Genomic DNA, 12123 nt, shown 5'->3' on the forward strand with positions numbered 1-12123 from the left:
AGTAGATCAGTGAGCTGTTTCCTCATTTACTTGTTTTGTATTTATTTGTTTGCTTGTTTCTCTGGAGGAATATGAGGCTTCATATTTTTAACTTGGGGCCTCTATAGTTCCTTCTTCTTATAATTTCTCCCTTCCTAGCACTCCAGCCATCTTCCATATAAAGAACAGGGTTGTGCAGGATGATTCATACTTTCAAAGGGGGAGGTAATTTGGTTATAAGTACCTTTCAGACTTACCTGGAGTTCCCCCACTTCCTTATTTTGCCTGTGGTTCTGGGGAATTAATGAGACAGAACATAGGAAAGGATTGAAAGTACAATAATCACAAAAGTATAGGAAGATAAATTCACCATTTTCATTCAGTCTTGCATTGAGCCTTTTCCTGTGCAAGAGATAAAGCAACACACTGTGTACTACCAAAAGCATACTACGTCACATATGTTGCACCAAACCACTGCACATCAATCACAATTTCTCTCCCCTCCTTGATGACAATAGGCTCAATTACCCGACCCAGTTGTCTAACCATCCAGGATCTGATGGGAAGTATAGTGATTGATGCCATCACTGCTACTTCTGTGTTTCCTCATCCCACGCTGGGCAGCCATTTGACCCAAAGTGTGTGCAGCACCCTTTGTTGCCTCTGTCTGTTTAAAACAGAAAATGGCCTCCTTTATATTATCACTTGATCTTAGCCCCCAGAAAAATCAGGATGAGTCAGGTATTGCTTAGGACATAGGAAGGCCAAGAAGCCTTGCTTTTTCACTTTCTTCTCCTTTCCATGCTATGCTTATCCAGAGGAGAAAGCCTATGACAACAGTTGTTGTTGTTTGTTTTAGGAATTTAGGGTCTGGAACACAGAATAAATCCTATCAAGCATTTGAAGAACCCTCTGCATGATCTCCTGGAAAAGAATGTCAAGAAAAAGCTAGAACCAGAAAAGGGAGTTCTAGATTCTTTGAGAATACTTCAACATTTTATGTTATTATTTTGAAATATTTTTCCTGATGTCAAATTCAATTTTTTAATGTGTTTTATTTATTTTTTGAGAGAGAGTGTGGGGGGAAGGCAGAGAGATACGGGGACAAAGGATCCAAAGTGGGCTCCACACTGACAGCAGTGAGCCCAATGCAGAGCTTGAACTCACAAACTGTGAGATCATGACCTGAGTTGAAGTCAGATGCTCAACCAACTGAGCCACCCAAGTGCCCCTAAATTCAATCTTTTAGTGACACATAGTGTTGTCACTGTTTCAATGCTGAATATTTCAAACTATGGACCCTAAGCTAATTTAAATAATTCCATTTGCTAAATTTTTAAAATTTCCATTAAACATCCACCATGTGTGCTCATGGGTTGGAAGAATAAATATTGTTAAAATGTCAATACTACCCAAAGGTATCTACACATTCAATGCAATCCTAATCAAAATTGTACCATCATTCTTCTCGAAGCTAGAACAAGCAATCTTAAAATTCATATGGAACCACAAAAGGCCCCCAATAGCCAAAGTAATTTTGAAGAAGAAGACCAAAGCAGGAAGCATCACAATCCCAGAATTTAGCCTCTACTACAAAGCTGTCATCATCAAGACAGCATTGTATTGGCACAAAAACAGACACATAGACCAATGGAATAGAATAGAAACCCCAGAACAAGACCCACAAATGTATCGCCAACTAATCTTTGACAAAGCAGGAAAGACTATCCAATGGAAAAAAGACAGTCTCTTTAACAAATGGTGCTGGGAGAACTGGACAGCAACATGCAGAAGAATGAAAGTAGACCACTTTCTTACACCATTCACAAAAATAAACTCAAAATGGATGAAGGACCTGAATGTGAGCCAGGAAACCATCAAAATCCTAGAGGAGAAAGCAGGAAAAGACCTCTCTGACCTCAGCTGCAGCAATTTCTTACTTGACACATCCCCAAAGGCAAGGGAATTAAAAGCAAAAATGAACTATTGGGACCTCATGAAGATAAAAAGCTTCTGCACTGCAAAGGAAACAACCAACAAAACTAAAAGACAACCAACGGAATTGGAAAAGATATTTGCAAATGACACATCGGACAAAGGGCTAGTATCCAAAATCTATAAAGAGCTCACCAAACTCCACACCTGAAAAACAAATAATCCAGTGAAGAAATGAGCAGAAAACATGAATAGACACTTCTCTAAAGAAGACATCCGGATGGCCAACAGGCATATGAAAAGATGCTCAACATCACTCCTCATCAGGGAAATACGAATCAAAACCACACTCAGATATCACCTCACGCCAGGCAGAGAGGCCAGAATGAACAAATCAGGAGACTATAGATGCTGGAGAGGATGTGGAGAAACGGGAACCCTCTTGCACTGTTGGTGGGAATGCAAACTGGTGCAGCCACTCTGGAAAACAGTGTGGAGGTTCCTCAAAAAATTAAAAATAGACCTAACCTATGACCCAGCAGTAGCACTGCTAGGAATTTACCCAAGGGATAGAGGAGTGCTGATGCATAGGGGCACTTGTACCCCAATGTTTATAGCAGCACTCTCAACAATAGCCAAATTGTGGAAAAAGCCTAAATGTCCATCAACTGATGAATGGATAAAGAAATTGTGGTTTATATACACTATGGAGTACTACGTGCAATGAGAAAGAATGAAATATGGCCCTGTGTAGCAACATGGATGGAACTGGAGAGTGTGATGCTAAGTGAAATAAGCCATACAGAGAAAGACAGATACCATATGTTTTCACTCTTATGTGGATCCTGAGAAACTTAACAGAAACCCATGGGGGAGGGGAAGGAAAAAAAAAAGAGGTTAGAGTGGGAGAGAGCCAAAGCATAAGAGACTCTTAAAAACTGAGAACAGGGGCGCCGGGGTGGCTCAGTTGGTTAAGCATCCAACTTCAGCTCAGGTCATGATCTCGCGGTCTGTGAGTTCGAGCCCCGCATCGGGCTCTGGGCTGATGGCTCAGAGCCTGGAGCCTGCTTCTGATTCTGTGTCTCCCTCTCTCTCTGCCCCTCCCCCGTTCATGCTCTGTCTCTCTCTGTCTCAAAAATAAATAAACGTTAAAAAAAATAAAAAAAACTGAGAACAAACTGAGGGTTGATGGGTGGGAGGGAGAGGAGGGTAGGTGATGGGCATTGAAGAGGGCATCTTTTGGGATGAGCACTGGGAGTTGTATGGAAACCAATTTGACAATAAATTTCATATATTAAAAAAAACATCCACCGTGTGTCAGGCAATGAATACTTTGGCAATTAGCATAAGGCCTTTCTGTGCTTCTATTCTGGTTCTTTCAGGTTAACTTGTATATAAACAGCCAGCTTGCATACGAACTCAAATCTTTACTCACTTGCCTTCAGAAAAAGCAGCAGCAATACCATCTGGTTGTCTATATTTATATTTAAATATATTTATCTACTTATTTAAACTCTTTTATGAATTTAATTAGATTCCTGTAACGAGTCTACCAATTCAATATTATCATAGTCATTTTATCTAACCAGGATTCTGTAGGTTTAATAGCATGCTGCATGATTCAGAATTTTCTGCTCCCTACACTAAATACAGATACTCTACTGGAAAGTCAAATTTCTTCCTCTCTGCTGCCCCATATTTTCTCCATTTTTTATAATTTTGATGACCTCAGGACCTGTACTAGAACTTTTTGTATATTCATCATATCCCTTTACTGATCTGTGAGCTTGTTTTAGCACATGGGCCAAATCTGCTACCTATTTCACCCCATTAATAAGGACAATACCATGATTAAAAAGTGTAAATTGGAGTTAAATCAGCTGACTGCAAGTTGTGTGATGAATTTAAGAAATAAAGGACTACGGGGAAAAGTGGGTTAGTGACTTGGAGGGAAAAGGGTGTGCCTATTTATCTTTCCTTGAACTAAGGCATCTTAGGGTTATTATTGTCTAATCCTCTGCCTCTGTCATTATACCATCTATTTGTAGAAATGAATAAACATAAAAAGAATTCCCTATACTGTAAAGGAGATTTTGAGAGCACCTAGATTCTCCTTCCCATGCAAGAGCACACAAACATCCCATGCTAATACTATCTCTGTTTTGAATGTGGAATGATCATGTTCTTCTTAATTTTCCCTAGCCAAAGAAATCACCAACAATACCCTTTTACATGGCAGTGTCCTTGTCCCTGTGATCACACAGGCAGGCTGGAACAAGTCTAGGCTTTGTCACACAGTAAGCCTAGAATCAAAATATATGGAAGGCATTACCTTACCTACAATGTAGCTCCAGACAAGGAGTATGAAATGTGCTTATGCCAGAGCGAGGACCCAGGAATGTATTTGAAGGTAGCACCCTGGTGTCACCTTATAAAACCTTAGTGCTTAGTCTGACTGGCTTCCCATGGGGAACAAGCATAATCTCACATCCTCAAAACTCCCAAGTCTCAATGTGAAACAGGGCTTAAGAGACCTGAGAGACAACGGGTCTCTTTCCCTAAGGGAAAATGTGATATAAGCCTTCATATATTTGAACAAAAATAAAATCCCAAACCGTATCTCATCCCCAAACTAGGGCAGTCCAAAAAGTAAGTCCCATGGTACAGGTATCCCACCATTATGATTAAAAGTTGAAAATTCTTATCTAAAGTAATTAAAAATAAAGCAAATTGAATGTGTATGTGACTTTATAAGTGTTTAGTTATTTGTTATTCAAATTTGTAAAATATTACACTCCTCAATTTCAAAAGAGAAAAATGTAATAATTAAAACCTTTTTAAATAACATATATCTGGTGTTAAGAAATACCTGTGATCAAGATTTTGTGTTATTTCCACGTAAACGTAATTTCCACATTTCCACGTAAATGTAATTTTTTAAAAAACTCAGGATCATAATTCACAGGTTATTTCATCACTGAATGCTTCTATTATACACACACACACACACACACACACACACACACTAGAATATCATTGCACTATGAGAAAAAAAGGAAATCCTATCTGTGACAACATGGATGGGCCTTGAGGGCATTATGCTAAGTGAGACAAATCCAAGAAAGACAAAAACTGTATGATCTTATTAAAAGTGGAATCTAAAAAGGCCAAGCTCATAAAAGCAGAGTAGAATGATTACCAGAGGTTAGGGGATGGGGAATTTGGTATATTGTTGTTTAACTAATAACTAAATCCAGGAGATTTAATGTGTAGCATAGTGATTATAGGTAACATTATGGTATTATAAACTTCAGAGTTCCTGAGAGAATAGATCTTAAGTGTTCTCACTACAAAAAGAAATGATAATTATGTGAGGTGATAGAGGTGTTAGCTAACACTATGCGGGTAATCATACTGTAACATATAAATGTATTAAATCAACACATGTTGTACACCTAAAACTTATACAATTTTATATGTCAATTATATCTCATGAAAATAATTTTTAATGTTTTATTTTATCTTTTTTGAGAGACAGAGAGAGACAGAGTATGAGCAGGGGAGGGGCAGAGAAAGAGGGACACAGTATCCAGAGTAGGCTCCAGGCCTGGAGCTGTCGGCACAGAGCCCAATGCAGGGCTTGAACCCACAAACGCGACATCATGACCTAAGCCAAAATCAGATGCTCAATCAATTGAGCCACCCAGGCACCCCGAATGAAAATAATTTTTAAAACAAAAAACAAATCAAGTCTCATTGCATGTTAAATTAGTTTCTTCTAATCATTTTTAAACATTTGTACAAGATAATCCCTCTCAAGAAAATGGAAATAAAGATGTGGTTATGTGTCATAATAGAAGAGAGTGTTGTGTTCCTCCTGAAATTCCTCCTATCAGATTGCAAAGAGATAATAATAGAAAAATAAATTTAAGAAAAGTAGGAAAGGGAAATTATTAGCAATGGAAAAAATATTTCAACAAATTCTTGGAGGAAATAAGATGGAACAGTGTTAATGAACGAAATGATGCAATCAGCAGAATGAAAAGGCAAACTGCTCAATGGGAGAAGATACTTGAAAACCATAGATTAATATCCAAAATATAAAAGAACTCCTACAACTAAATTTGAGCAAAAAAAAATGAATTACCCAATTAGAAAATGGGCTACGGTCCTTAATAGACATTTCTTCAAAGCAGTCATACAAATGGCCAACAGGTATATGAAAAGATGATCAGCATCACTAATATTCAGGGAAGTGCAAATCAAAACTACAATGAGATGTTACCTGATATCTATCAGGATGGCTATTATTGAATAAACAGAAGACAAAAAGTATTGGCAAGAATGTAGAGATATTGGAACATTTGTGCATCGTTGCTAGAAATGCAAAATATTTCAGCAACTATGGAAAAAAATATGGAGGTTCCTCAAAAATTTTTAAATAGGACTACCATGTGATTAAGCAATCCTGCTTCTGATGTTTATCCAAAAGAACTGAAATAAGGGTCTCAAAGAGATATTGGCACTTTTGTGTTCACTACATTATTCATAATAACCAAAATGTGGAAATGTATATAAATAACCAAATGTATAAATAAATAAATAAATGTATAAATGTATAAATAAATAAACCAAAATGTATATAAATGTTCATTGACAGATGAATTGATGAAGAAAATATGGTATATACATGTGCAATGGAATACAATTCAGCCTTAAAAAAGAACATTTTGCAATATTCAACAACACGGATGACCATGAATATATTATGCTGAATGAATAAATTCAGTCACAGAACAACAAATACTGCATGATTCTATTTCTATGAGGTAAATAAAATAGTCAAATTCACAGAATTAAAGGGTGGAATGGTGGTTTCCAGAGGTAGCAGATAGTGGGAAATAACTAAATAACCTTTACAAATTTCAGTTAAGCAAGATGAATATGTTCTACAGATCTGCTTAATGTAGTATATATAGTCAACAAAATATATTGTACACTTAAAAATGTGTTAAGGGGATCAATTTCATGTTAAATATTTTTACCTCAACACAATAAAATTAAAAAACAACAACAACATGAATTTTCTAGGTTTAAATCCCAGATTTCTACCTAAAATCTTTGTAGACTATGGCAAATTAATGAACCCATCCAAGTTTCAGTTTCCTTAAAAATAAAATGCAGTGAATAATAACTATCTGCAGAATTGATTCAAAATCAGAGATAATGCATGTATATCTCTAGAATAAATTAGCTCTTACTGTGTCTAAAAAAACTGATGGTTAATCTTGTTATGGAGAGAGAGAGAGAGAGAGAGAGAGAAATAATGTGTAAGAAATCGCAAAAGGAGCTATAAGGATCTTTAGAACTGACCTACTTAAACCATCCTTGAGGCAGGTCGTGGCAACAAGTGCAAGTTTCTAGTGATGTAATAAGAAAGTGACCAAACACAAGAATAATCGTTGAAACTTGATTACAAGAAATTATTCTCATCTTCAATCTTCTTCATTCAGAGTTGTGGGAATTCTTATTTTCCTTTCTTAGACTGAAACCACTAACCCCTAAATTCCATGGTATATTAGCATATTTTAGGTTATTCTCTCATATTGTTGGAGTACATCCTCAAATAACTTTATTTTTAAAAAACATTTATTTATTTATTTTGAAAGAGAGCAAGTAGGGGAGGGGCAGAGGGAGAGAGAGAGAGAAACCCAAGCAGCCTCTGCACTGCCAGTGCAGAGCCCAACATGGGGCTCCATCCCACTAACTGCAAGATCATGATCCGAGCGGAAATCAAGAGTCAGATGCTCAACCAACTGAGCCACCCATGTGCCCCATCCTCAAATAACTTTCTAAGAAAAGTTGTTATGCAGATCTTCTTTCTTCATTTTTTCATATCTAAAATAACTTTACCATTCACTATTAGAGTGATTATTAAATTGAAAGCAGAAGTCTAGTCTAATGATTATTTATTTTTATAAGTAAGAAAACTGCTCTATGACCTTGCAACATCAATATTTGTTGGTAGGTATCCTTTCCATTTATGTAAACATGCATTGGTTTTTTAAATTATTTTAATGTTTGTTTTCCACCTCAAATTTTTAAGCATCTTTTCATTATATTTATAGTCTTTAATTTCACAGTAGTATGTCCAGGTTTGAATCTTTTATAAAGGATATTCTAGGTATTTTGGTATTTCTTGATATTTCTTAAAATACAAATTTTTAATTTTGTTATAGGAAATATTATTTCATAGTTGTTTGGATAAATTCTCCATTTGCCTGAACAGTTTTCTCTCCTAATGTAAATCCTAAAAGTCAGACTTTTGTCCTCTTGGACAGAACTTCTATATGTCTTTATTTTTCTTTCATATTTTATATCCCTGCCTTTTTTCTTTCTGTGAGATTTCTGTAACTCTCTTTTCCTTTCCTTAAATATTTTTGCCATCATTCATTCTTTTCTGTTATAAAAGTTATTTTCTAATTGTCTGCTTGCCCCTTTTCCATAGAAATCCTTTCATTTTTTAATGGGTGAAATATATTATCAGATATCTCTGAAAAATATTGATGCTGGAAATATTCTCCTAAAAAATAATAAGGATGGTTACATTGGACAAAATATAGAAAGAAATGTAATCCTGACTTTGTTGTAAAGTAATACATATTCATACTCAATATCTTTATCAATATTCATATAATCATAGGAATTCAAGTACTGTTTATTAGCTTTCAACTATTATAATCAAATTATAAACAAATCTAGGAAGATTTCTGGAATCATAGCAGTAGTAATAATCTTAAGACTAGGAAATCAAAAATATATCTGATTTGGGGCACCTGGGTGGCTGTCGGTTGAGTGTCTGACTTGAGCCTAGGTCATGATCTCACGGTTTATAGGTTTAAGCTCCATGTCAGGCTTTGTGCTGCCAGCACAGTCTTCATATTCTCTGTTTCCTCTCTCTCTGTCCTTCCCCCACTCGTGCTCTCTCTCTCTCTAATGTTTATTTATTTTTGAAGGAGAGAGAGAGTGTGAGCAGGTGAGGGGCAGAGAGAGGGAGATACAGATTCTGAAGCAGGCTCCAGGCTCTGAACTGTCAGCACAGAGCCTGCTGTGGGGCTTGAAGTCATGGACTGTGAAATCATGACCTGAGTCCAAGTCGGATGCCCAACCGACTAAGCCACCCAGGCACCCCTCTCCCTCTCTCTCTAAATAAATAAACATTAAAATTTGTTAATTAAAAATAAAATAAAATAAATATATCTTATAAACATTGAGGTTAGAAATATAGAAATAAGGAAATTATAAAAACACATTTAATAAATATATAAATACATGTACATGTATATACATATATACACTATATGCACACACATACATAAATCACACACACAGATATTATCACACAAAGGTGATAAACATTGTAATTGAGTTACAGTCCTCATTGTCTGTAACAGGGTAGTTTGTAGTCAAATTCAAGTTTAAACATAGCTTGGAGTAAAAGAAGAAATCACCAAAAAGAAAAAAAATACACATATGATGCTATCTCTGGAAAGAAACTAAATGGAAGAGATTTTCAAGATGGAGTTTTTTTACTTTTTTATGATTCTCTTGTGTGTGTTGTCTGATCATAATTTGTACAAATATACGTATTATTTACACTAAATTTAGCATCCTATAAAAACAAAATATATATACTTTGTTAGTCATGGACAGAGAGTACAGGAAGAAAATGTTTCAGTATAGAGAGATCAGAGAGTGTACCCAAGACATATTATTTTAAATAAATATTTTATTGAACTATAATATTCATGCAAAAAAGAGCACACATCATAAGTATCACCAAGCGGATACACCCTGTAATTGCCATTCAGATCAAGAACTAAATCAGTGGCAGCACCTCAGAAGCACCCCTCATACTCTGTTCCATCATTATCTGAGCCTTTATTCTCAAAGTTAAACATCATCCTGATTTCTACGACTACAAATTAGTTTTACATGCGTGTGACCTTTATCTAAATGAAATCATAGAATACATATTATTTGGTCTCTCTCACTCCACATTATACTTGAATAGATCACAATTACTTATTTATTCAGTTTGGATATTGAAGGACATACATTCTGTGTGTTATGAATATGCTGCAACTTACATCTTTTAAAAGTTCTCTGGTGAACATATGTATGCACTGCTGAATACACAGTTGATAAACTCAGGAATGAAAGCAGGAGAAAAGAACTTGGGAAAGAGGAATGAACTCCAAATGGTTTTGGCAGGAGAATGTTGAGATACTAAGACTTTGATGAGCACAGCTCATGTTTTAGCAGGGATTTAAAATCTTAAAAAGGTTCAACTCCCATCCTGGTGACCCAACCACTCTCCCCTAAGTATATGAAGAACATGGAATTTCAGAAGAGAGAGTCTTTGTCTACATGAACATAGTGTCTACCTCTTTAAAAAGAGGTGGAAGAGGGAGCCTGGGTGGCTCAGTCAGTTAAGGATCCGACTTCAGCTCCGGTCATGATCTTGCCGTCTGTGAGTTCAAGCCCTGCATTGGGCTCTGTGCTGACAGCTCAGAGCCTGGAGCCTGTTTAGGATTCTGTGTCTCCCTCTCTCTCTGCCCCTCCCCTGCTCACACTCTGTCTCTCTCTCTCTCTCTTTCTCTCTCTCTCTTAAAAGTAAATAAACATTAAAAAAATAAAAAAATAAAAATAAATAAAAAGAGGTAGGAGAATTAAAGTTCCATGAAAATATTTCCTGTGGCCAGATAACTGCTTTCATTTGTAGAGTTCCCTACAGACTTGGTTATCTCAACCTGGGTAAGAGAATTCTAACTTCTAAGAAGACTCTACTTAAATGTTGTGAGAATTGTCCTTTCCCTTAAACAAGAATCTAATAACAATTTCTCGTATCTGCTTGGTTTTCACCCCATACACAATAGGGTTCATTGTGGGAGGCATGAGCAGGTAGAGATTAGCCATAATAATGTGTATATGTGGAGGAATGGTGTGTCCCCCAAACCGGTGAGTAAAGAAGGTGAAGAAGGCTGGGACATAGGTGATGACAATGGCACAGATGTGAGCAGTGCATGTGCTAAAGGCCTTCTGCTGGGCATCTGCTGATGATAGACTCACAACTGCCCGGAGGATCATAGTGTAGGAGATTGTGATGCACAGGATGTCAAAGCCGCCAATCAGGAGGGCAACCATTAAACCATATATGGCATTGATCCTAACATTGCCACAGGATATCTTGGCCACAGACATGTGGTCACAGTAGGTGTGAGGTATGACATTGCCCCTGCAGTATGGCAGGTGCTTGGTGAGGAAAGTGAAAGGGATAACAAGTATTACACCTCTAAGAAAAGTGAGGAGTCCAGCCTTGGAAATGACTGAATTTGTGAGGATAGTAGCATAGTGCAGGGGATAGCAGATGGCCACATAGCGGTCCAGGGCCATGAGCATGAGCACCCCAGACTCCATTCCTGTGAAAGTGTGCACAAAGAACATCTGGGCCAGGCAGGCCTTGAAATCAATCTCCTTGAGGTTGAACCACAATATGCAGAGGGTGTTGGGAAGAGTGCTGGTGCACATGAGCACATCTGTGAAGGATAGAAGGGCTAGGAAAATGTACATAGGTCTGTGGAGGGTTTCTTCAGAGTAAATGAGGTATATAAGACCAAAGTTTCCTGTGATGGCAATGCTGTACATGGTACACAGGGGGAAGGAGATCCACAAATGTACTTCTTCCAGCCCAGGGATGCCATTTAGGATGAATGAAACTGGAGTTAGGCTGGTGTCATTTAGGAATGACATAACACCTGTTGCAAGTTCATGGTACAGAAGTTACAGAATTACTCTGTAAGCAGGAAAAAAGAAAGGTCCAGAGAGTAACTCACCAGCAGGATTTTCTTCTTCATAAATGCTAATTTGTCTTTCTTGTAGGTCAATCACTAAATATGATCTTTTATGTTGACTTTGTGACATATACACTGTTTGGGTCCATTACTTACACATTAGATATTGGGAAGATGAACTGACTAAATTTAGTGGATGTGCTGAATCTGGATGTGTCCAGGGTTTTTGGTTATCATAATTTACAGTTCATTCTCCAGGCTGAGTTGGCCACTAAGTGACTAACTGGATGATCAAGGATTGATGAAATATTTGACATGTTCTAAGGGCTCATTATCTTAGTCAGATATACCTATT

At 36.9% G+C, this 12123-nt stretch overlaps 1 protein-coding gene across 1 annotated transcript; it reads right to left on the reverse strand.

Moving 5' to 3' along the window:
* Positions 1-10764: 10764 nt before the first annotated feature.
* Positions 10765-11727, reverse strand: LOC122200616 (olfactory receptor 52N1). The gene has a single exon (XM_042906325.1). It carries the CDS (start codon positions 11725-11727, stop codon positions 10765-10767), a length of 963 nt encoding a protein of 320 aa, XP_042762259.1.
* Positions 11728-12123: the final 396 nt, after the last annotated feature.

This window comes from Panthera leo, chromosome D1, assembly GCF_018350215.1.
Source record: "Panthera leo isolate Ple1 chromosome D1, P.leo_Ple1_pat1.1, whole genome shotgun sequence".
NCBI classification, from domain to species: Eukaryota; Metazoa; Chordata; class Mammalia; order Carnivora; family Felidae; genus Panthera; species Panthera leo.